A 26,544-nucleotide genomic window follows, 5' to 3' on the forward strand; every position below is an offset into this window, starting at 1 on the left:
AAAAGATATGGAAATCCATACCATTGTGTATTTTTTGGATTGTTTGAAAGGAAAGGAATAGACTATCTTTTAGGGAGGAGTGTTAGATATTCAAAAACTTAAGAATTTTTTTATTTGTAATTTATGGAACTGGATTAGATTGTATATTGGAGAGACGTCTCTTTCCCTTATAAGTTTCTTGAAGTAGTTAGCTTCCAATCAAGGGGAGGTGAGGCTCTGTTGACTTTTTTTTGGTTTGAGAGGTTCTAATTGCTTTATATACCCCTTGTATACTTTATAGTTTTTTTTTTTTTTTTTAATATAAATATGATTTACTTATAAAAGAAAAAAAAAAAAAAGATAAATGAGAGAGCAGGCAAGAAATTAGAGGAGGTGAGACCGTGAGAAAACAAGTCACCCACGCAGGGATAGCAGTCAAGAGTGGCAGACTTTCAACGTTTTTATCACATCAACCAATAGGGGAAAGCCACGTGTCGTCAAGGCAGCGTCCCTCCGTAAGACCTATCGCCGCTCTGTCCCAAGACTTTCCAAAAGTTCATTCGAGTGTCTTAAACGGACCAGAGGGGAGCCAAAAAGCAACAAAAGAAAAAGATTCTGGGCAATGAGTTTCCGAATCAGGTGAAAATTTTGGGGTTTCAACCCACCGAACCCTCTCTTTTCATCTCGTTTACTTCTCGATCTTCCTATTTTTCATTTCCAGTCTTCTATCTTCGGCTTGTTTCCTTCAATCTTATGCTTTGTTTTGGTGTGTCTAGGGTTGAATTCAGGAGACGGAGCTGAAGCTAGCCGAGCTTTTTGATCTCTGTGTGTGTGTTGTTTGGTGGATTCGTTTTGGGACAGTTGGATTTTGATGGATACCAATAATTGGAGGCCTGCTCAGGCTGAGCCGGCCATGGATGGGGGCGATTGGAGGACCCAGTTGCCCCCCGATTCACGCCAAAGGATTGTCAACAAGATGTGAGTGTTGTTTGTTTACCGATATTGATTTTTTTTTTCCTCTTTGGAGATGTCTTGGGAGTGTTTTTCAGTTCATGCATGTGTGAATTTTGAGAATATTTTTGGTGGTGTGTGATGATTTTTGTGGACTGTTTTTTATTGAATTCTTGAGAGTTGTTTTGTGGAGTTGGGTGACTCAGCTCACAGAACGGAGACTATCAGTTGGACCAGAATTGAGTAATTAAAAAAAAAAAATTTGAAAGCAGGCTTGGACCTGGCTTAGGGTTTGAAAGTAGTGTGTTGGTTTACTTGATTTAGATGGATAATTTTGAATTATTATTTTTATTCCAAAGAGTTCATTTTTCCCTAATAAAATAGTTGAAATTAAAGATATTATTGGCTGGATAGTTGATGAGGTTATGGGAAATGCAGCTTCCTTTGAGCTCTTGCTAAAATGGATATTTGCAGCTTCCATTCTGATTCAGTTGCCATTTTGTTTTGTCGTGTGTACGCTGTTGCGCCCTTTCTTAGGGCTTTTAATATATTAGCGGAATTTATGTATCAAAAATAAGTTGCCATATTGTTTTGTGGGTCCTATGTTTTGAATTTTCGCACCAAAACTTGTTTGGGGTTGGCATGTGCTTCTTTTGAAGTTTCACATTCTTGCATTCTCTCCCTTCATATTTAGTTGGCATGTGCTGCTCTATCAATGTTGACTGGTGCAGTGCCATCAATCGTAGTGTGGTTCTTATGCAAATAAATGAACTGTGATAATTCTAAATAAAGTGGATGGCTTGTAGCATAAAAGTGAGGACCCTGATGATTGCCTAGCTCTTCTCAGTTATCCGATTATATAAGCCATCCATCAAATTAATTGAACAATTTTTGACAGACAAACAAATGATTGAGAAAAAGCTCTGAATGGATGAAATAACGTTACCTTTTATAATTGTTAGGAGCAAATTCCTTAATTGAACAATTTTTGACAGACGAACAAATGATTGAGAAAAAGCTCTGAATAGATGAAATAATGTTACCTTTTATAATTGTTAGGAGCAAATTCCCTAGGGCTTACAGAACTCATTTAAGTTGTTTATGCCACATCATCTTTGACATTGAAGTTGGTCCTGGGATGAGGAGTATGCACATGGCTTGTCTAGAGGCATGCTTTTGTGTATTTTGCCATATTCAGCTAGGTGGGTGATGTAAAACACATGTACAATGGAACAAAGAGGAGGATTAGTACTGCATTAGTATCAGAAGATACCATAGATAAGCTAGTCAACAGGGTTGGGAAAGGAAACTGAGTTGTATCCTTTGTTATCATACACTGAACTTTGCCTAGAGTGGCTTGTTAAAAAATCTGTTTCACTGAGGTCATGGCTTAGGCATTCTAAGACAATAGTAATCTATGTTAGACTAGTCTGTTAGGTGGTTTAAAGACGTTCCTGGCTTCTAGTCACCGAACCAGTTTCTTCTATTAATGTCCAGAAGAACCTGCTTGAATCCTGGGTTCAATTGGAATATATATTGGGATTTCATGAATTGGTAGGGAGGCAAGGCATAATTGATACATGGCTCTATCAAATCCACTGAATATTGGTTCCCATGGGTTGAAAGTTCAAGCCAGGCAAGGCATAATAAGGATTTGTGAACATTTTAGGCACATTTAAAATTGATAGATGAGCAAGTTCTCACATTAACACACAAGAACAGGAAAGAGGCGGAGGCAGCAAAAGTGATAAAATGTGCAGTAAATGTCAAAGGATGACCGCAAATTCTGTAAACTAGGCATCTTTCTGATTTACTTAGAACTGTAGAAATGTTATATACTGGTATAGACTTTCAGCCTCAAGAAAATTCTGAGTGAAGTTTCTTGTTTGTGGGTTTAAGAAATAAGGTTTGAATTATCATTTTCTATCTGCTTCTTCTTTTTCTGTGTATTCTAAATTTGAGTATCATGCAATGCTGTTTCTGGGTTGGATATCTACTGGACATGGTTTATGTATTGCTGATGTGATTTACTAATCGATTGTTAAGAACTTCTCTGTGACTGCATTTCAGTAACCCATTTAAACCTGTTGTTTATTTCTTACCTCTAGAATGGACACTTTGAAGAGGCATCTTCCTGTTTCTGGACAAGAGGGTCTGCATGAGCTTAGGAAAATCGCTGTAAGGTTTGAAGAAAAGATTTATACAGCTGCCACGAGCCAGGTATATCCATCATGCAAAAGTCTTGTAAATTTGGTAATCTGCATGAGGTAGTTTACTCTATTAAGTTTCTGCTGTTGATTCTTTTTCTCTGTTGTCTGGTCATCTAAGCTATGTATATCCTGTGTATTCCGGTTACCTTTATGGCTCATTTTTATAAAAATGATAATAATTTTGTTGTGTATGCTTTATCTATCAAAATATTTACTTAACCATTCATCTCTTCATCAATCTAGGAACATTATTTGGTATTTGATATATATATATATATTTTTGTCTATTCAAAATATTAAAACGCATATGTTGGTTGAGTTTTTAATCTGTGATTCATTGATGTGTATATATATATAATTTTTTTCTTTTAAATTTCAGTCTGACTACCTGCGGAAGATATCACTGAAGATGCTGACAATGGAAACGAAATCTCAGACTGCAATGCCTAGTAATCTGCCATCGAACTCAGCTGGCAATAGCAAAAATCCCCCAGATCCAGGTAACAGAATGGAGAAGCAATTTGCTCTCATGAAATGCCACAGTAGAAATTTTGCTGGCATTATAACATACTCTGTCCTTCCATATCCATATTTATGCTTGACTTATTGTATGATGTTCTTACTTTTTCTTTATTTTCCTATTTTCATATTTCAATCACACATGCATGCACTCACATGCAAATGTACTATTATACATGTATATACCATTCCTTTTCTATTAAAATTACTCTCTACCCTTTTATAGGCATGAAATTGTCTCAATTTGTTTCCTGTGCATCAAAGCCAAATTCATCCTTATGAGTGGATTTTACAGAGAACGGAGCTATCATAAAACTAATGCTTAGTTTTTTTTTTTCTGATAGGCAAAGAGAAAATATATCAATAGCGCCTAAAAAGAGGATGCACCAAAGTACACATGATAAAAACTAATGCTTAGTTGTAAAAAATTTAAGACACTGCAAAACATACCTTTTTTATACATAAAAAATGGTACTATCACTTGTATAGATCTCATCTTATATGTATCTTGTGATGTGCTTGTTATAGATAGGATATATGCTAGTAGGACATAAAAACCTTTGACCATTCTAGTAGTTTCTAAGAATTTCTTTTCAGAATAAAATTCCTAGATTAGTCACTTGGAATGGATTTTATGGTTACAACTGGATGGCTAAAAGGAAAGGAAGAGAAACAATGGTCCTATTCAAGAACACCACACCCATGTTGTCAAAGGCATACCTGAAAGATTGAAGCTGAAGCATAATTTTGTTGCAACGAGTATTAGGGAAGTTTATTTGAATAATTTAAATTTTGGCCTTGAAGATGATGATGAATGAAAACTTTTACTTAGTGTATTGGTTTTTTATTTTACTTAGTATATTGGTTTTTTTTTTAGGAATGAGACTTGATTTGGTTAATTAGTTTTCCTTTTCATTTTTACTCCCTTTCTATCCCCTTGATGATTGAGGATAGAAAGATAATATCTTCTGCAGATTGGTTGCCAAAGCAAGGAGCTTCCTTATTAGGAGTTTATGTAGGAGCCTTCCTTCCTCTTGAGTGATTGCGAGGTGTCTTAGGCTTTTTGGACTCCCTTAATACTTTGTTTGCTTCTTTTTGTTTGGCTTGAGGGATAGCTCATCCTTCCTTGCATTTCCTTTGTTTTGTTATATACTAACTAATTGTTTTTTTCTTCCATCTGAAAGAAGATAACCTATTTTCTTAAAATGGTTACATGATCAGTGTATTGGTTCCATTTCTATTTGCTGCATTTCAGGTACGGGGTTGGTTCTAGCTTCAAAATTGAAAGATACCTCCATTCTTTGTCCCCATGAAAATTCCAACTCATTTTGGATTGTTCTAGCTGAATGGCCAACATTTCAATGCCCTGGCCGATTTCTAGGGAATTGGGTTGATTCTTCCATATTTAAGAGAGAGAGAGATGACGATGGCCTTTTCAGTATCAGATTTCAACAATAAAGTGGGTCTGTGATCTAAAACAACCTTTTTTTTTTTTTTTTTTGATAAGTAAGCACAGAATATATTGATAAGAGGCCAAAAAGCCACACGTATACAGGGGGTATACAAATTAGCTAAGCCTCACCACCAAAAAGACAACAAAAAACCCACCAGCCCTTAAGTGGAGGCTATCCACTCCAACGAGCCTATAAGAGACAGCGACCTCTATCCACTATACATTCTCGCCCAACACCATAAATTACAGACAAAAGAATTTTTAAGTTTGTGAATATCTATCATCCCTCCCCTAAAAGCAAACCTATTTCTTTCCTTCCAAAGGGTCCAAAAAATGTACAACGGAATAGACTTCCATATCTTTTTCCTTTTTTTTCCTACAAAAGAGCCCCTCCAGCTTAATAAGACCTCCTTTACAGTTTCTGGAAAGACCCACTGAACACCAACCAAAGCACATATCATATCCCATAGGACTTTTGCCACTATACAATGTATGAGGATGTGATTTACAGTTTCCTCTTCGCAGCCACACAAGAAGCACCGATTAGGGAGGTGCCACCCTCTTTTCTGAAGCCTATCAAGCGTAAGCACCTTGCCCCAAGTAGCTTCCCAAGCAAAAAACAGAATTTTTGTTGGGACTTTATCCACCCAAATGTTGTTCTTCGGAAAATTATTAGCCACGGTATTAACCACCAAGTTGTATGCTTCTTTTACTTTAAACTGTCCGTTTCTCCCCCCTTTCCAAAAAACAGCATCCTCTTCTAAAGTAGGATTGAACCCCCTCAAAAAATGAAGCATATTACCTACCATCTCCAGCTCCCAATCATTGAAACCCCTCACAAATCTTAAATCCCAATCTCCTTGGCCCACATTCTGATCCCACATTTCTTCTACTGTGCCATTCCTATTAGCAGCCATCCCATAAAGGTGAGGAAACCTTTGGGACAGCACTGTACAACCGCACCAAGGATCATTCCAAAAATTGATTTTGGAACCATTCCCCATATTAAACGCCATATTTTCCCAACACCAATCTTTTTCCTTCATAATTTCCTTCCAAACCCCTACTCCAAACGTCCCATTAGCCTTTTTGGTCATCCAACCAAGTCCCTCTTGCCCGTATTTCGCCAAAAGCACTTGTTTCCACAGATTTTCCTTTTCACAAGCAAACCTCCAAATCCATTTTCCCAACAAAGCCTTATTTAGCGGGTTAGCTTCCTTAGGCCAAGCCCCCCTTTTCCTTCTCCGTACACACAACCTCCCAATTAACAAGGTGCACTTTCCTTTCTAAGTTTCCTCCTCCCCAAAGAAAATCCCTTTGCACTTTTTCAAGCCTTCTCGCAACCGACTTGGGCATACGGAAGAGAGACATTTGATACAATGGTATACTAGCCATTGTGCTCTTAATAAGAATAAGTCTCCCACCTTTGGAGATATATTGACGCTTCCAATGCGCAAGTCTTCTTCTCATCTTCTCTTCCACCCCATCCCACACGGTAGCACTCTTGTTAGGAGCCCCCAAAGGCAGCCCTAGATACACCGAAGGCAAAGAGCCCACCTTGCAGCCCAATTCCGCTGCCATCTCCTCCATCTCTTCCACCTCTCCAACTGGGATTATTTCACTTTTATCCAGATTTATCCTTAACCCTGAGGCGGCTTTAAACCAAAAGAGATCCAACTCAAATAAGTTAGGAACTCCTTCTTGGCTTCACAAAAACTATAGTATCATCCGCAAAAAGCAGATGGGAAACATGCACAGGCTGCCTTCCTCCTCCTCGGATCCTACATCCCGACAAAAACCCCCCTTCAACAGCCCTCCTAATAAGATTGCTCAACACCTCCATTCCCATCACAAAAAGGTAAGGGGAAAGGGATCTCCTTGCCTCAACCCCTTAGAACTTGGAAAGAACCCAGCCGACACTCCATTCACCAACACCGAAAACTTGGCTGTGGAGATGCAACTCCACATCCAACCCATCCACTTTGGACCGAACCCCATCTTTCTCATGACTTTCATCAAAAATTGCCAATTTAAACTGTCGTAGGCTTTCTCTATGTCCAGCTTACAGATGAGACCTCTCTCTCCCCTTTTTTGCCATGCATCAATAACTTCATTTGCAATTAAGGAGGCATCAAGGATCTGCCTCCCCATTACAAAAGCATTCTGATCAGTTGATACCACTCTCCCTATCACTTTTTTGAGTCTATTGGCTAATACCTTGGCCAAGAGTTTGTACAGCCCCCCCAAGAGACTGATTGGCCTGAAATCCGCAAGATCCTCTACCCCCCCCTTCTTGGGAATCAAAACCAGAAACGTATTGTTAATGCTCTTGATGAAGGCCCCTTGCTCATAGAACTCTTTGAATAATTCCAGCACCTCCTCTTTAACCAGGCCCCAGCATCTTTGCCAAAAGGCCATAGTAAAGCCATCCGGTCCTGTGGCTTTGTCCCCATTCATCTCCATCAGGGCACTATGGATTTCCTCCTCAGAGAAGGGGTGCTCCAAGTTCTCTGCCTCTTGCTGATTTAGTTGCTCTAACTGTAGCATTTCAATATCCGCCTTCCAATCTGAATTTTCCGTAAGTAAATGCTGGAAAGCATTAACAACCCCTTCTCTCACATCCTTCTCCTCAGTCATCCACACCCCATTTATCTTAATTCTGTCCATATGATTGAATCTACGATGGGCAGCCACCATGCGATGGAAGTAGCCTGTATTTTTGTCCCATTCCCTTAACCATAATTCTCTGGAATGCTGCCTCCAGTGAGTTTCCTCCAAAGAAGCCCACTTAGCAAAACTGTCCTTTGCTTCCTTTTTTGATATTGTTTCCTCCTCTGATAGTCTTCTCTCACATTCCACCATGTCCCAGTGATCCACTAATTGAAGGGCAGTAGCTTTATTATCTTCCAATCTCCCAAACACTTCCCTATTCCACACTTTAAGCTTTTGCTTCACTGCTTTCATTTTTGTAGCCAACCTATAGCTGACACTGCCTCTCACCTCCACTCCCTGCCACCAGCTATGGATTAACTCTTGGATCCCTTCAACATTAAGCCATATGTTCTCGAATCTGAACAGAGAAGGACCTCTTCTCACAGTACCACCCTCCAGCACCACCGGAAAATGGTCCGAAACAGGCCTAGACAACCTTTTTTGAGTCACGCTACTGAATTGATCTAGCCAACTAGAAGAAACCAAGAATCTGTCCAACCTGGCCCAATACAGATTATTAGGCCCCCCACTCCACGTATAATCTCCTCCTTGCAACGGGAGATCAATCAGACCTAGCTCATCTATAACCTGAGCAAATTTCCTCATTGCTGCAGAAATTCTCCCTTGTCTATTCCTCTCATTTTGAGAAAGAATAACGTTAAAATCCCCCCCTACACACCAGGGTTCTTCCCATAATCCTCTAATTGCCCCTAACTCATCCCACATACAATCCCTTTCATTTTTGGTGAACGGGCCATACACCCCCGTGAACACCCAGACAGCTCCATCTTCCACCTTCCTAAAATGACAAGAGATAGAAAATTGACCCTCCTCCCACTCCAATAGCTCCAGCAGCCTTTATCCCAACAGACCAGAATGCCTCCTGCCGATCCAGAAGCATCCAAGGCCCTCCAATCCAAGAATCTTCCCACTCCTATGCTTCTAACCACCCACTCAGACATCAATTGAATTTTCGTTTCCTGAATACAGAGTAAATCTACTTTCTGACTTTTCACAACGGCTTTAATTATTTCCTTTTAGAGCTATCATTAGCTCCCCTCACATTCCAACACATAATTTTAAGCTTCATTCACTTCTACAATTTGGCACCCTCTGTCCTGTGAAGGACTGCTCTGCTTGCTTCCTCCCTCATAATTTATTGAGCACTCCAGCCTTTTCAACTCCCTTTCAAATTTTGTCTTCTCTAAAGCACCTCTACTGTATATCTTTTCTCTTCTTTTTCTGATTTTTGCCAGGAAATTCAAGATCTCCTTCTCCAACCCTTCTGTCGAGAAGCCCAAAAATTGGCTAAATTTGGCCAGATTGCAATCCTCCCATCCATTCTCCCTTTCCTCTCTAGCTTCTTGAGTCATAGCCAACTGTGACCCTCTCTCCCACTCCTTGTCATTATTATTAACAATGTTGACTTCGATCAAATCCCAGCTCCCACCTCCATTATCAACAGATTTAAACCTACTCAGCGGGGTGTCATTTTGAATCTCCTCACAAGCAACCCCAGAATGATCGTAAAACTCCCCCTCCGGAGCCCGATCAAAAGGAAGAGAGGAAAAAGAAGAATATCCCGAGGCCCTAACCCCCCTTTGAATCAGAATAGACCCATACCTCGATTCCTCTTCAATTAAAGCCCGATTAGTCACTGAATGAGACGGTGCCATTTGCTGCTTCCATACGTCTTCCTTCTCCCTTATTTTGACGAAATCATCTTCTCTATTTCTTCCCTCACTGTACTCATCCCGCGCCCAGAGAGAGACCCTCTTTAACTTACCATTTCTGTTCTCAGGCTGGGACGGGCTTAAATAATCCCCCACCAGACCATTATTTCCATCCAATTCTGGGCTTGCATCAACCCACCAAACTGGCTTAGAATAGGATGGCCCAATCCCAGGCCCATCCTCCTCAATCACCACCCCTTTTAGCTTTAGCCCTTTTGGATGGTTCACTGCCATTTTTTCCCCTCCTTGGGCCTTAGGAGATAGCGGAACCTCATCAGGCCCAGCCCCAACAGACTCCACCCCATGCCGATTTGGAAAAGGGCTGGACCCATGGGACTCCTTCCTGCCCACAGATGGGCCTGACTGGAGAAGCCCATCCTCCTGACCCAGATCCGCAGGAGACCGGGCCCCAGACCCTGCTCTGGCCCGCTTGCTAGTCCCATCCCCACCCACTCCTCTGACCTGCCCATCAGTCGCGTCACCAGACAGCAGCAGCGCCTCGGGCCTTGCACTGTCCAACTCTCCAACGCGCGGGGTAGCGCGTGCCGCAGCTTCACCCCTGACCTCCTCTCTGTATTTTCCTTTCACACGGCTGCCCGGTGTCACCTTCCTCATCTCCAGCCTCACTTCCCACCAGAGAATAAGGGAATAACACACCTCCTCCACCACTATATCTAACCTGCTCGGCAAACTTCCATTCCTTATCTTGACACGGATGCGAGCCCATTCCAGGTCCACCATCTTCTCCGTCTTGGGATCCATGGCTACAAAACCTCCACACTCGTCCCCCACTTTCCGCAAGATGGACGGAACCCATAATGAAACTGGAAGCCCTAGGATCTTTACCCATACTTCCTTCCTGCTCCCACCTTCATCTTCACAGCCACACCTAGGACTCCATCGTTCCAGCCCTAGCTGGACACCTCCCACCCGCCTGCTTCCAGAGGCCAAAACACGATCGACTTCCCCCTCAAACTGGAACTCCAAAAGAATCCTGCCCTTTTCCATCCTTGCCAGCCCTAGCTTACCCTGCAACCCCCAGGACCTCGCCATTAACCATCCTAGTCTCTCCATGTCCATTCCATTTACTGAGCTAGAATTCCAGCTACCTACAAGGCAATGCTCCAGTTTTCGCAGATTCCCCCTGATCTCCTCTTCTCTCACTTCCACTCTTATCACTTCCCCCTCCCTGCCATTCGCCCCCTTTACCATGTCCGCAAACGACTTACCCATACTTGTTTTCAACATGACCCTTTCCTCCTGCTTATTCTCCTCTTTGCCATTGCTTCCTACCACCTTCTTTAACATCTCCGCCATGAGGTTCCACCCCCCTCTCTCGCCTCTCCCTTTTGGAATAAAAATATTGAAACTCCTCTTCTCCTGTTCAACCACCCCTAATCTAATGAAAGACCCTGCTTTGTTCTCATCCCGCACCAGAGAATAGGCTCTCCCATTTTCCCTCCAACCCCTTTCCCATTTTCCTTTATCCTCTGCCTTAATACACTGGTTCAGGCTATCCAGGAATATTTCTACACTCAACAGCCCCAAACGGACCCAAGAAGAAACCCCTCCCTTGCTTTCCTCAATAACGATTTGGGTTTTGCCCTGTTTCTCCTCCACCCCGATCTCGAAAATCTTTGACTCCACCCCAAAACTCCCCTCTTTCCTTCTTCTCCTTCTTCGCTTTCCTTCGTGAAAACCTCCCTCATCGCCCTCGCTCTCTCGCTCCATGAACCTTGTTGATCCTCCAGAAGATCCTAGATCAACCTTAAGATAGGTTACTTATGATCTCTCATAAAAAAAAAGATAGGTACTTATGATCACAAAACTGTAGGCTTGGACTTCAACTCCATGGTATTTATGGAGGGGATTGACAAATTTCAGCAGCAAAGAAAGAAATGAAATCAACAAAAGAAAAAGGAGAAAAAGATCAATGAACCTTAAGAGTCTTGCTAAAACCTTTTAGGAATCTCCCCAGGAGAGGGTTATTATTATTATTCATTTTATTTCTTATTTACTGCAATTAGTTTTATTTATAGAATTTAGAGAACTTTAAAACTCCATAACACCATAAAAGAAAAACCTAACATAATAGTAACCTATTAGAATTCTAATTCTTTTCCTAGGACTTCTAAACCTTCCAAATTATAGAACTGAAATATAAAGAGAACCTTCAGAAACAATTGACAAATTAAAAGCAAATAAGCACTTTTAGAAAATAGGAAGTTTATAGGAACCTATTATAAGAAAGTTCTAGAAAAGAAGATATTACAAATTCTAATTAGGATGCAAATTACCGAGTATCCTACCTTTGACTCTAAAATCCTAGACATGCACTATCAAAATGCCCTCAACTGAGTCTACTTAAGAATATTATAATTGTTTTTATTCTTTTTTTTTATTTATTTATTTTTATTTTAGTTTTTGTTGTGGTTTGATAGGTAACCTCTTTTTAAAAATGTTTTACATAGAGTGGAACCTTGAACATCTCTATTCCCTCCCTAAACCCTTACTATTTTGGATTTCTTTGTACCATTTTCTTTTCATGAGTAAATCTTAAGGGGCTCATCCTTATTAATTTTTGTCAGTCTTGCTAGCCATCACCAAATGTTGCTTGTTTAACAAACATCACTCTCACCATAAAGGAAAGGAGTAAGGGACTTGTAAATGAAAGGGATGCTCTTCATGCCCCACTTATGCTCCACTCCAAAACATTCATCCAGATGCTAGTAGAAACTAGTGGAGTATAAATGAGAATTGAGTAGGAAAAAGATGTTGATTCTTTTTGTAATCACGGGGGATTTTTTGTTTATAATGTCCTTAACTCTGGTTTTCAGAGTGCTATTTATGATATTAGAATGAAATATGCGATTGCAAATGGGGCTTCAATTGTTTTTTTCCTCTGTGTAGGGGATGGGGAGATATATTTTGCTCTTTTTCAGAAGCAGAAATCCTGATTGATCCATTAGTTTTACATACCAGTCTAATGGGAAAAATAAAAAACCAGTTGAATTGAATTTGATGACTCTGGAAATGGACCCTTTGCTTTGAATTAGACTGATTTGAGATACAGCTCTGTTCATTGTAGTGTTAAAGTACCTCTTACTGTGTAGTTGAGCATGATTCTTAGTTTGCCCGTTTCAAACATTTATTCTTCTAATTAAATGTCCTCTTATCTTGAATAGCATCTCACAGTATGCAACCCCAAGTGCACAACCAAGGGCAACAGCTCCCTGTCCCATTGGCACCTAATCAGTCTCAAACACGCCAACAGCTGCTGGCCCAAAATATTCAAACTAACATTGCATCTGGTGTACCAAGTTCTGCCAGCTTGCCATCCACACTATCTTCTGTTACTAGTTTGAACCAGACTCCCATGCAAAATGTTGTTGGCCAGAACTCTGGGATGCAGAACATCTCTGGCATTCCACAGAACTCAGTGGGGAATTCAATGGGACAAGGGGTGCCTTCAAATATGTTTGCCAATTCTCAGAGGCAGAGTCAAGGAAGGCCACAGGTAGTTCCACAACAGCAACAGCAGCAGTCCCAGAGCTCACAGCAGTACATTTATCAGCAGCAGTTGCAACATCACCTTTTAAAACAGAAGTATCAGCAGGGAAATATTCCTCTCATGCAATCTCACATCCAGCAACAGCAGCAACAACAACAGCAGCAGCAGCAACAGCAGCAGCAGCAGACTCTGTTACAATCAAATCAGTTCCAATCGTCTCAGCAATCCGTCATGCAAACTTCATCTGGTATGCAATCAGCTCCTCTGTCTGGCCTTCAACAGAATCAGCCGTCTTCTGTTCAACAGTCATCACAATCTGTGCTTCAGCAACATCCACCGGCGGTTCTCAGGCAACAGCAACAGCCACAACAGACTCCTGTTATGCATCAACAGCAAACATCAATGACACAGCAGCCAATATTGCCCTCACAGCAGCAGCAGCTTATAGGACAACCACCCAATGCTACAACCATGCAATCAAATCAGTTGATTGGACAACAAAACAGCTTTACTGACTTGCAGCAGCAGCAGCAGCAACAGCAGCAGAGGCTGCTAAGCCAGCAAAATAATCTTCCAAACCTGCAGCAGCAGCAACAGCAGCAGCAGCACCAGTTAATGGCTCAGCAGAGCAACCTTTCGAATATTCATCAGCAACAGCTGGGCCATCAAAGTAATGTTTCTGCACTGCAGCAGCAGCAACAAATGCTTGGAACTCAATCTGGTAATCCTAGTATGCAGACTAATCAGCACCCTGTACATATATTGCAACAATCCAAGGTTCCAGTTCAGCAACAAACGCAGCAGGGTGTGTCAAATTTGCTGGCAACACAAGGGCAGCAGTCACAACAACAGCCATCACAGCAGCAACTGATGTCACAGTTTCAATCACAGTCAACACAGTTGCAACCACAGCCAAATTCATTACAGAGAGACATGCAACAAAGACTTCAAACCTCAGGGGCCTTGCTTCAAACACAGAATGTTATTGATCAGCAGAAGCAGTTATTTCAGTCCCAAAGAGCTCTTCCAGAAGCATCATCAAGTATGTTGTTGTAGCTTATAAACTTTCTTATTACTCCTATTGCTTCTTAACTGTTTTTTTGCCCAGCTTCCATTCTTATCATCATATTCATGGCATTTTATGACTGTTACAGATGTGTCCATTTTTCTTTTTATCAATTTGTTGTTGCCTTTATTCAAGTGTTGAAGTGTTAGTGGTTTATTGATAAAAAGCAAGGGTCACTATTAGCTTTTGTTCTTTGTGGTGTACAGAAAAAGGATTTTAAACACCTCTCATTCCTCTCTCACTCTCCCTTTCAGAATATTTTATGTACCTTTGCTCTCCCCCCTACCCCAGCCATGCATACACAAAGTGGTCACTGCTGTTCTCATGATTTCTTGATGATGACATCCCCTACATCTGCGCCGTTACTTGCCAAAAGTTTCTCAATTGCAGCATGCTATCTAGCATGAAACCAAGATTTGAAATATATTTTTCCAAACCTGGTATTTAGTGCGAAGCTGATGTTTATAATAAATTTGTCCAAACTAGGTAGGAAATGCGTTGGACTGGTAATAATGGTAAAGGTAGTGTTTTGAGTAAGATGCTTTGCATGAGGGCTACAAACCTAATAGACCACCTGAATTAATTAATTAGAAAAGAGCATTATACTATTTGTTAATGCAAAACCTATAAAGCATCTAAGTGAATTACCTTTCAATTTTAGTAGGGAGAGTTTTATTTCCCCTCATTTAATTTTAGATGTTGCTTAGATTGGTGAAGTTGAGAATTCTTCTAGTTTTGTTGAGGTTCTAGCATTTCCAACTTGGTAGAAATAAATTGGGTCTATTTGTCCTGGTCCATTTTTTTTTTCTTTTTAAACCATCCTTTAGTGCAATACCCTTTTTTGGCACATCCAGTGACTTGTTACACATTAAAAGAAAAGAAACATATTATCCTTTCTTAAAATATCTAACTACAATTATTCTCTTTTGTGGTTTGATCATTGAAACAGAATGTCTCTTAAATGTGCATTTCCTACATATTGGACTAAAGTCTCTTGCTAAATACTTTTTAAAAGTTTTCAAACATATTTTCTTTTTCAGATTTTTTTGTCTTTTATTTTCTCTTTTTTCTCCCTCTTCTGCAAACCTTAGGAGCACATTACTCTTTTTGATCTTTCCAAATGATTAAGAATATTCTATATGATATCAGTGACCATGATATATGTGCTAGAGATTTACTTTGTGATCTGTTTCATTTCTATATCCTTTTGTTTCTTTAATACACAAATATGAGTAAACTAATAAAGCATCATGAAAGGGGGCACACCCTAGTACAAGGGGGTTTATGAGGAAATCCAAGAAAAAGGACAGAGAATTTTTGGCCAACATAAACATAAGCTCTTAATTAACTTAAGAAAAGACAAAGTCCTCTCCTCCTCTTCCATGGAAGTCTAGATCATGTGAATAAGGATTTTAAGTGTCTTTAAGCTGAAAAACCATTATCTCTTTCTCTTCAAAAGCCTGCCTATTGTTCTCCTTCCATCTGCACAAAAAAAGAAAAAGAAAAAAAAGAAGCTAAATTATACCGCTACTTTCATCCTTCTCTTACGAACAAATGATCATATCAACAAGCCGGGGCGCCCTTTTCACTAAATGAGGTATACCCATGAAATGCCAAACATGGAGAAAAAGTGGCATCCACAAAGATCCAACCACCTCTCAATGGAGGAGAATGTGATTTGCAGACTCAACTTGGTAACTCAAGTAGCAACAATTCACCCTGGTCCATCTCCTCCTTATTAGTTGAGCTATGTTAACAACCTTCTTCCAAGCTGCTTCCTAAGTGGAAAGACCTACCTTGGATAGGGCACCAGAATGGCAAATGCTTCTCACCAACAATGAAGGGAATGAAGACGCGATAATAGGAGGGGCCACCCTATAAAAAATTAATCCAAGAAGCACCTCTTTCTAGGTGCCTTTCATCAAAATGATTCTTTTATTTCTACTGGAATGGTAAAGCTGTGAATTCAGGCCATGAAAGTCACCACCATCTTGGAAACCAATGATGCTGTTAGAACTCCAATGAGATGACCATAATTTTGAGCGCCAACAACCTGCAACAGAGGCCTCTTTGTTGGATGCTGAAACCAAAAGACTGAAAAAAGATCCCAAATTGATTGATGCCTGCATCAGCCATCAAGTAAAAAATTTAATCCTCAGCCTATTCCCTGCCCATATACTAGTGAAAGAATGGAATATATCCCTACCTTTTCATATAGCTTGCCAAATGCCATGATCAATCTGCCCTAACCCTTCCTCATGCACCATTGCCCCTATATCGTTGTTCTTTTAGTTTTGCTGTCTTCATTTTTTGGAATGGGAGTGCTATGAAAGAAAACTAGGTTATTGTTCTCAATCCTTTTTCCCATTGATAATTAACTTGGGCTTTACTTTGATATTAATAGTTTTGTAGATTGTGAAAATTAGTGGAACATATTTTTCCATGCCAGAAACTTTTAATATACCTTTTCTTTACATCCTTTTTGACTGTTGGAGAAAATGATGCAACCTTGAATCCTTCCTTCAAGTGACCAATAGACAAGGTTTTTAGTGAAGCTTTTGTAGGTTGCTTTTCTTCCACTACTGAATCATTCATCAGGCCTGATATTTTATCAGTTTATACATTTGCATATGATTACACAATCTGCATTTAATATGACTATTATGAGTCTTTCTCATTTTGGCCCTTGGGACTTTTGGTTTTGTGCTTAAAATTTTACTTAATTCCATTTGGAAGAATGTTGCTGGCATGTGCATTTGTAAGGTTTGTGTGTGGGAATTTTTTTCCCTTTTCTAGTAACATTTCTCTGAGTTGTGCTTCTTTCAGTTTTTTCCTTCTTTTCTCCCCCTCTCTGACAGACATCTATTAAGTGCACATATTCTATATTTGTTTTGTAGCTTCTTTGGATTCCACAGCCCAGACAGGGACTACTAATGTGGGTGATTGGCAAGAGGAGGTGTATCAAAAGGTAATATGTTCTTTTTTTGCTCATCTGATTGCACCCACCGGTGGAGGACTTAAAGGGGGGAAATTAAAGGGTGTGGTGCATGGTTTATTATTATTATTATTATTATTATTTTTAATAAAAATAGTGTTGGGTTGGGAACCAACTAGGATTTATTATAACCAATTTTAGTTGCTAGAATAACAAAAAACAGTAAGAAACTATTAAAAACCTGCAAAGGGATGATGACAATGGGAAAAAGATTACTGCTGTCACACTAAGTAGGTTTTAGAATAAATTCCTTCAAAGAGGAAAGATTGACCCCTTTTTAGGGATTGACAAAGATCTCAAGTTCAGTAGCAAAATAATAGAAAATCTTATATTTATTCTTGAAAGAAGATATTACAATTCTTATAGAGAACTGCCCACAACTTGTTCTACTAATAATCAATCTTGATCCTTAAACACATACTAATCTTGACATACTGTCATAACTTAATAGAAGTTTCATAGAAAAACTTAAAATACATCCTGTTTGATGCTAAGGTAGCATGAATAATGCTGAAATAGAAATGTGAATAGTGCTGCAATACAGCCCTAAGCTGTAATTCTATTTTCATATAAATAGTAATGCTATATATCAGTATTTTAAAAACTGGACCGGACTGGCTGGTCCAACCGCCGATCGGTCACTAGTTCGGTCCAGTTCAGTTGTTTAAGTTGGGTAGCTATTGAACTGGCGTTGAACTGTTGAAATCGACGGTCGGACCGGTGAACTGGACGACTTGACCGGTTTCAAGTGTGAACCGAATGGTTCAAAAAACCCCTTTCCTCCCCCTTTCGGCACCCGCCTCAGCCGCCGTCCCCCCCTTCCTTCTTCCCAGATCTGTAATTGCGTCTCCACCCTCCCTCTCTTCCTAGTCACCCCTCTCCTCCCCCCTTTCCGCTCCCATCTTAGCTGTCGCCTTTTTCCCAGATCTGCAACTGCGCCTCCACCCTCCCTCTCTTTCCAGTTCCCAACATGCACCCCTCACTCTCCCTCTTTTCCCAGTCCTAGCGTGCGCTCCCTCCCCTCCCCCCAAAACCTTTCCTTTTTTTTTTAGTTAAACTCTCTTCTGCTTTCCCACCTCCAGCACAAACACATCCCATTTCATTTCCAGGTTTATATATATATATATATATATATATATATATTTATTCTCATTTACCTTTTTAGTTCATCTTGGATTCTCCATAATTATTTATTTTATTTTATATTTGTTATTTTTTTAACTCTATGATTTTTAAAACTTGTGATTTTAATTTAAATGAATGAAAACATTATAATTTTAAATAAATTTCTGCTCTTAAAATAAGTTTTTGATTTAAAAATAAATTTAAAAATTTTAATTTTAAATTAAAATTTTGATTTTAATTTTAATTTCTAATTTGAAACTAATTTTTTGATTTTCAAATATATTATGATTTTCAAATAAAATTATAATTTTTAAATAATATATAAATTATTATTTTTATTTTTGTAATTATTTTTAATTTTAATAATATATAAATTATATATTTATGATATCATTGGTTCGACCACCGGTTTGACTGGTGAACCATGAATCGATAATTTTTTAATTCAATGACCGGTCTGGTTTTGAAAGCATTGCTACATATCCATGAATGTTGACATTGCTATGAAAAGCTACTTAGGTTTTAGATCTGCCTAAGACCAAATTCATGGGACATGGGACACAAGTTTGCTAGTTGAAGTGGTCAAATTTTCTTGTGCACCACATGGTAAAACCACAAAATGAAATATCAATGTGGTATGGAAGTATAGGTCCATATTAAGAGAGTATCCTTGAGAACTTGGATTAGATATGTGTTTATTTATTTATTGGATTTGGACATGCTTGTTTAGTATGACATTATTATTGGACTTGTACCTATACGACTTAGTTTCACACATAGTTGCTTGGGAATGTGGATTTTTGGAATATTTTTTTAGTTGTATCTGCACTTGATTGTCATTTTAGTTGCAACAAGCTTTTACACGTGTGCATGCTAATTGTTAGTTGTAATTTCTCTCTAATTGATATACTAATTGTTACACGTGTGCATACTAATTGTTAGTTGGACCCCTCCTTTCTTAAGGGCGTTTAATGATTGGGAGGTAGAGTTGGTGGAATGTTTTTTGCAAAAGATCCAAGTCTTTAGGGTGCAAAGGGAGGTGGAAGATAAAATGATTTGGACAGCTTCGAGGTGTGGCACCTTTATGGTTAAGTCTCTTTATTCTATTTTGGAGCCCAGAGATTCTCCTTTGTTCCCTAGTGGTAGTATTTGGAGGGTGAGTGTGCCTCCTAAGGTGGCTTTCTTTGCTTGGGAGGCTTCTTGGGGTAAAATCTTAACTTTGGACCAACTTCAAAGGAGGGGGTACTCGTTGGTAAATAGGTGTTTTCTATACCTCTTTGAAGTAGAGACGGTGGATCACCTTTTACTTTATTGTGCAAAGACTCGGGTTCTATGGAATCTTCTTTTCTCTCTCGTTGGTGTGGCCTAGATTCTCTCTTGTTCAATGAAGGAAACTTTTCTTGGGTGACATGGGGCTTTTGTGGGGAAAACTTGTAAAAAGGTTTGGCAAATGACCCCCTTATGTATATTTTGGATAGTCTGGAAGGAAAGGAATATGTTAGCATTTGGTAATGAGGAGCTTTCACTCCAAAGATTGAAAAATTATTTTGTATGTAATATTTGGTCTTGGGTTAGGGTGTCTATATTTTTGAACCCTTCTTCACTTGTAAGCTTTTTTGATTGGTTAGGCTCTAAGTAAGGGTAGGTGATGTTTTTTGTTTCTATCCCTTCCCCTTCGGTTTGAGCCTTTGGGCTTTTTTTGTATACTCCCTATATACTCTAAGGGCATTGCTTTTGGTGCTTCATTTTTTCTTTATATACATTTTTTTTATCTGTCAAAAAAAAAAAAAAAAAGTTTGTTGCAAATTCATAAATTGTTTTGAAAACTCAGCAATCTTCCACTTGGTGACTGCTCCTTAAGTCTTGGCACTTAGATGGTGGAGATTTGGAAGGGTGGAGGCTATGACTCTCTCTCTAGAACGTATGAGAGAACGAATGAATAACAAAAGTTTGAAACCCTAACCCCTGAAGGAGTATTTATTGTCTTTTCCATGAGCTTAAGTGACTTGAGCCTACCTCAGGCTTGGGTCACTTAATCTAACCCAAAGAGGACCTAAATTATTAATTAACTTAATAGGGTTCCAATTAATTAATTAGCTCAATTTAGAGATACAGTTCATTAACTCTTGTGCAACATTGAGAAGGGGACAATCGATGAAAGTCTTAGAAGGCAAATGCTGGTTTACTGTAGAGTTGAAGTCCTTGTGATGGGGGATCAACCTTGGGTTCTCGATTTCGTATTCTTTATAGAGTTACATTAGTTAAAAATTCTCCTATATCATCTGAACTACAGGTGCTTTTTCCCTTTTACTTGGAACTTTAATTTTCATGTAAACCTTATGACTTAGAGATAGAAGGTCTCGAAAGTCTCTTGTCTATTCGCTCTCGTGTGACCCTATCCTTGTCTTCCCAAATGAGAGAGTTTGGTCATTATCGTCTTTAGTCGTATTCATGGTAAAATCGTTCTTCAGTTCTTCTTAGCCTTATCTAGTTCTTCTCTCTTCATCAAAATTTATATGGAAATCAAGAGTTTCATCAAAGGTTAAGGCATTTGCTTGGTTAGCGGCCAATAAGGGGATCAATACCAATGACTTGTTTTAGGTGAGAGGACCTTTCAAAGCCTTTAGTCTAGATCATTGCACTTTGCATATAGGAAAGTGGAGAATCAATTAATCACTTTTTTTTTTTACATTGTCCGATCACTTTGGAGTTATGACAAAAGTTATTTAGATTAGCCAGATTGGATTGGATTCCTCTTGGAAGTATCAATCATATAATGACCATTGATTTTAAGGGTTTGAGAAGCACTTTGAGAGGCAAAGTTTTGTGGCAGATCACTTGTCTTATGCTGATTTGGATAGTATGGTGGGAAAAAAAATGCAATGACCTTTTACTGTTGTTGTTCTTTTTATGCTATTTTAATATTTTCTTATTTTAAATTATTTTTATTATTATTGTTTTTGGTTTTGGTTTTGCTTTGAAACTACATTGAAAAAAATGAGTTTATCTTTCTTCTTCTTCTTGTTTTTGGTCTTGTTTTCAAACTATACCGATGCATAGAACTGATAGATTTGTGAATTTGACAAAAATGAGTTTATCTTTCTTTTCTGTTGGTCAGCTTATTTTTGTGAACTAATAGATGCGTCAATGTGATTCTATAAAGTATTAGCTCCTGAAAACATGAAGTTTTAACCATTTATATCTTTCTGACTATATTTGCAGATAAAAATAATGAAGGAGATGTACTTACCTGATTTAAATGAGATGCACCAGAAAATTGCAGCTAAATTGCAGCAGGTGCGTTATCCATTTAAATCTTTCTTTCTGGCATTCATTGCCTAAGGTTAAGCCACAAACCAGACATCATTGTCTTAGTTTTTTGGTAAAGCATCCTTAATCCCTTATTGATAGGTGGGGTGGGGGCCTGCCATTCCAAATATTGCAGCCTATTCCTGGGGAATGGTAATACACCATTTGTTGTAATACCAGAAGAAAAGAAAAAAGAAAGAAACTTCTAACAATTACTTTTATAGATTATTCTTTTACTTTCTGTTGTGATCTTGTTATTATGTTTGCTTTTATTGTTGTTTTCCAGCATGATTCTCTTCCTCAGCAACCAAAGACAGAGCAGCTCGAGAAGCTCAAAATATTTAAAGCAATGTTGGAGAGGATGATTACAGTCTTGCAGTTTTCCAAGAATAGTATTACACCTAATTTCAAGGAGAAGCTGAGCAGCTATGAAAAGCAGATAGTTAACTTTATTAACACACATAGGCCCCGGAAGCCTGTTCCTCCACTGCAGCATGGACAATTGCCTCTGTCTCATATGCACTCCATGCAGCAGCCACAGCAGTCACAATCTCAACTTACTCAAGGTCAGCCACATGAAAATCAAATGAACCCTCAGTTGCAACCAATGAATTTACAGGGTTCTGTAGCAACAATGCAGCAGAACAATGTGCCAAGCTTACAGCCAAGTTCTATGCCTTCTTTATCTGGCCTGCCAAATGCACAGCAGAATATAATGAATTCACTACAATCCAGTGCCAATTTGGATTCAGGACAAGGAAATGCACTGACTTCATTGCAGCAGGCTGCTGTAGGAGCTCTACAACAAAACCCTGTGAGTGCTCCCCAACAGGCAAACATTAACAACTTGTCATCACAAAATGGGGTTAATGTGCTACAGCAGAACATTAATCAACTTCAGCCAAATTCCAATATGCTTCAACATCAGCATCTGAAACAACAGCAGGAGCAGATGATGCAGACACAGCAACTGAAACAGCAAATGCAGCAGCGCCAGATGCAGCAGCAGTTGATGCAAAAACAACAGTTGATGCAGCAGCAGCACCAGCAGCAGCAACAGCAGCAGCAGCAGCAGCAGCAACAGCAACAACAGCAGCAACAACAACAGCAGCAGCAGCAGCAGCAGCAGCAGCAGCAGCAGCAGCAGCAACAACAACAACAACAACAACACCAACAACAACAGCAGCAGCAGCAGCAGCAGCAGCAGTTACACCAGCAAACAAAACAGCAGCAGCCTGCACAATTGCAGGCACACCAAATGTCACAGCCTCATCAAATGAATGATGTGAGTGATTTGAAGATGAGGCAGGGAATGAGTGCGAATAAACCAGGAGTATTCCACCAACATCAAGGAGCAGTGCAGCGCTCAGCTTATCCTCAACCGTTGAAATCTGGAACTTCATTTCCTATTTCCTCACCTCAACTCCTGCAGACTGCATCTCCTCAAATTCCTCAACATTCTTCGCCACAGATTGATCAGCAAAATTTGCTAACATCTCTTACAAAAGCTGGAACACCTTTGCAATCTGCAAATTCGCCATTTGTGGTTCCATCTCCTTCAACTCCCTTGGCTCCATCACCTATGCCAGGGGAATCTGAGAAACTTAATTCTGGTATTTCCTCAATCACGAATGCTGGAAATATTGGACATCACCAAACAACTGGTGCACTAGCACCACCCCCATCCCTTGCCATTGGAACCCCTGGGATATCAGCCTCGCCGTTGCTTGCTGAGTTCACCAGTCTGGATGGCAATCATGGTAATGCATCAACAATGGTTTCTGGCAAGTCAAGTGTTACAGAGCAGCCGCTTGAACGCTTAATTAAAGTGGTTAGTTAAGTTGATTTAGTTTCAATCCTAGTTGCATACTTGAACATGTATAATATAACTTACTGTTGTAATTTTCAGGTAAAGTTGATGTCACCTAAAGCTTTAAGTGCCTCGGTTAGCGACATTGGTTCAGTTGTCAGCATGATCGATAGGATTGCAGGATCTGCTCCTGGTAATGGGTCCAGGGCTGCAGTTGGTGAGGATTTGGTTGCCATGACAAAATGCCGTTTGCAAGCAAGAAATTTTATCACACTAGATGGAGCTGCTGGAACAAGGAAAATGAGGCGCTACACTAGTGCAATGCCCTTAAATGTTGTATCATCAGCTGGCAGTGTGAATGACAGCTTCAAGCAGTTGGCTGGTTCAGAGACATCTGACCTAGAGTCAACAGCGACATCTAGTGCCAAGAGGCCCCGGATTGAGGTATTATGTACACTGTTGATTGTCTTTTCATTAAGAACAATAACTATTGATTGATATGCATTTAACTGGAGCATCATTATATAGAATTTTGTGAATTCTTTTTAGGACCTCAAGTGGCATATGAATAATTGCTAATCCAATGTTTTGGTGAAATTTCCTATGTTACATTGATGCTCTCTCATGTGACTTGAATCATTTAATTGGTTTACTGTTTTGAACTGCAAAGTCATCATGTTTATGGAGAATGTTATGCCTTACAAAACTAATGATTTCACACAGGTTATCTTATCATTTTTTTGGGGGTAATTTTTTGAACTTCCCTAAAATAATTCATCTCATTTTCGCATATTTGACGCTCACACAATATTTCATGCATTGTAATACTGGATGAAACAATTCATATAAGAAACAATTTGGTTAAATAGAGAAGAACAATGTAAAAGGGGGTCATATTAGAAAAGACAGTCTTTTCTGGTTAGAAATGCTTTAAAAGATGAATATACATATGTAGATGTGCTGCCTAAGAAAAAGGAAATCTGAGTGGACATGAGTTCTGGGATTCAGAGGATACCTCCCAATTGATGTGCCCTCTTTTAGCTTAAAAAACCAGCATATGTTGTTGTTGACTAGGAGCCCAATAGAACATGCAGTCAATGAATCTAGCAATGTTGAAGCTCTCTCTAAAAGAGTTGTTTGCATCTTTATTGCTTGTTTGATGAATTGGAAAGGCGCCAATCATGCAATGACAATTTTTGAACTATTTTTGGCTGAAGTTTGAGAAGACTAAACTATTTCGCCTCCCTGATTTCTAGTATGATGCACATTTCTGCAACTTGCATGAATTGCTTTTCCCTGCTAGTTTGGAAAATGCAAAACAGGTATTACTGTTATGAATGTAATCTTCAATACTATTGTCACCCAAATGAACCTCCACTTTTATGTATCATGAGGAGTCCTCATCAAAGGCCTAGGAAGAATGTAAATCACCACTAGCTTTTGGGTACATGGGGTCACTACTATCCATTCTCTAATTAGAGACAAATTTGCAATGACTTTGAAGTCCTTGATGATGGAGACCTAAAAGGCTATTTGATTTTTTATTTTTATTTTTCCAAAAATAGACTTTAAAATTTGTATCTATCTTGGAAAGTTCTTTTTGTATCATTGACTGGATCTATGTAGAGGGTTAAATTGAAAAGCAGTAATACTCCATCTTTAGGCTGCAAAATCTTAAGGCAACCTAAAAGTGAAATATAGCAAGCAGAGGATTACATAATCGCTGTGGGATGCGCGGTACTTCTTTTCCTTTCTTTGGGCACTGGTCTCTACTGTCCTGTCAGGGACTTTCGCAAGTGTCATTTTGTTTGGTCGGGAAGGCATCTGTTGTGCTAATAGAAGGGTTGAGGAGATGTATGAGAAGGGGAAACCCCTTCCGGTGGGCTACCTGAAGCCGATTTTGAGGGATTCTTGTTCAGAAACCTGAGGCAAATCAAGCTTGGAGTATTTAGAGATTGCCAGGATAGTGTAGTTGGATTTTTTTCCCAAACCTGCTGGAGTAGGATCGGCATATATACATGTGTGCGTTTATGTGTGGTTCTTTTTTGGGTGGAAGGACTGAGTCATGGTTATTTCATGGATCTCATATCAGAAGTGAGGATCCTGGAAATTAGACATTTGGTTGTGCAAAATCGTAAATGTATCTAGAGAGTTGGCTTTTTATTACTTTTGGATTCCTTATTCGGCTAATTAGATAGTGGATCAGTTGGTTAAGCAGGTGCCTTAAGGCTAAAACCTTTTGTAGGGGCTTTCCATCCTCTGTGCATTGTATTTTATTGGTTTCTTTGTTGAGACTTTGTGGCTTATTGTGCTATGGTTTTTCTTTCCTTGCCCTACACTGGTTCAATGCTTATGACTTGAAGGCACATAATCCTTATCATAGAGTTGTACCTCGAATTCATTTTCAAATTTCAATGACTTATTTTTTCTGCTTTCAAAATATTGCAAATTTTTACCTTTCAGCGCTGTCCCTGTTAGATCTTTGAGTGTCAACTTTTAGGGACAGTTATAGCATTTGAGAATCACTCTAACTTGGTTAGGACTTGTACACATCAATAAAGAGCTTAAGAATCACCATTATGTTTTATTTATAAGTGTTGTGGGGAAAGCTGGAGGTCCATAGAAAGTTCTTGAGCTAGGGAGCACATGTCTAGGCCATGGATGCAATTCTAGACCTATAAGATGAACACATTTTCTTGTTTCTCAAGTCCCGACAGTGATTCAGAAAAAGGAAAAGGAAAAAAAAAGAGGTTACCTATCAAAAATTTAAAAACAAAAAGCATTTCTTGTCTCTAAATTGCTTTGTGTAAGTACTCCCCTGCAGTAGCAAGCCTGAATGCGAATACATGAAGTAGATTCTACCTTAGGACAGTTCTAACTTTTGGTTGCATTCCCATTTCAGTATCGTCAATATAAAGGCTTGTTGTTGCAGGTTAATCATGCCCTGTTGGAGGAAATAAGGGAGATAAATCAACGACTTATAGACACTGTAGTAGATATCAGTCATGAAGATGTTGATCCAGCAGCAGCAGCAGCTGCTGCTGCTGAAGCTGGTGAAGGAACCATTGTTAAGTGCTCTTTCAGTGCTGTAGCTCTCAGCCCAAACTTGAAATCACAGTATACCTCAACACAAATGGTGGGGTTTCAAACCTATTTGATCTAAATGTGATT

The 26,544-nt window shown here is 39.3% G+C and overlaps 1 protein-coding gene across 1 annotated transcript in view; it reads left to right on the forward strand.

Annotated features, from left to right (window-relative positions):
- The first annotated feature begins 508 nt into the window (after positions 1–508).
- The window catches only part of LOC117927561 (mediator of RNA polymerase II transcription subunit 15a-like), a 33,608-nt gene continuing 7,572 nt past the window's right edge, over positions 509–26,544 (forward strand). The window contains 11 exon segments of the mRNA XM_034847127.1: positions 509–618; positions 756–957; positions 3,039–3,150; positions 3,520–3,640; positions 12,743–14,110; positions 17,032–17,102; positions 21,477–21,551; positions 21,850–22,595; positions 22,722–23,394; positions 23,473–23,817; positions 26,306–26,509. Of these exon segments, the coding sequence (XP_034703018.1) occupies positions 851–957; positions 3,039–3,150; positions 3,520–3,640; positions 12,743–14,110; positions 17,032–17,102; positions 21,477–21,551; positions 21,850–22,595; positions 22,722–23,394; positions 23,473–23,817; positions 26,306–26,509 (3,822 nt within the window). The 5' untranslated portion in view covers positions 509–618; positions 756–850.

This window comes from Vitis riparia, chromosome 13 (assembly GCF_004353265.1).
Source record: "Vitis riparia cultivar Riparia Gloire de Montpellier isolate 1030 chromosome 13, EGFV_Vit.rip_1.0, whole genome shotgun sequence".
Taxonomy (NCBI): domain Eukaryota; kingdom Viridiplantae; phylum Streptophyta; class Magnoliopsida; order Vitales; family Vitaceae; genus Vitis; species Vitis riparia.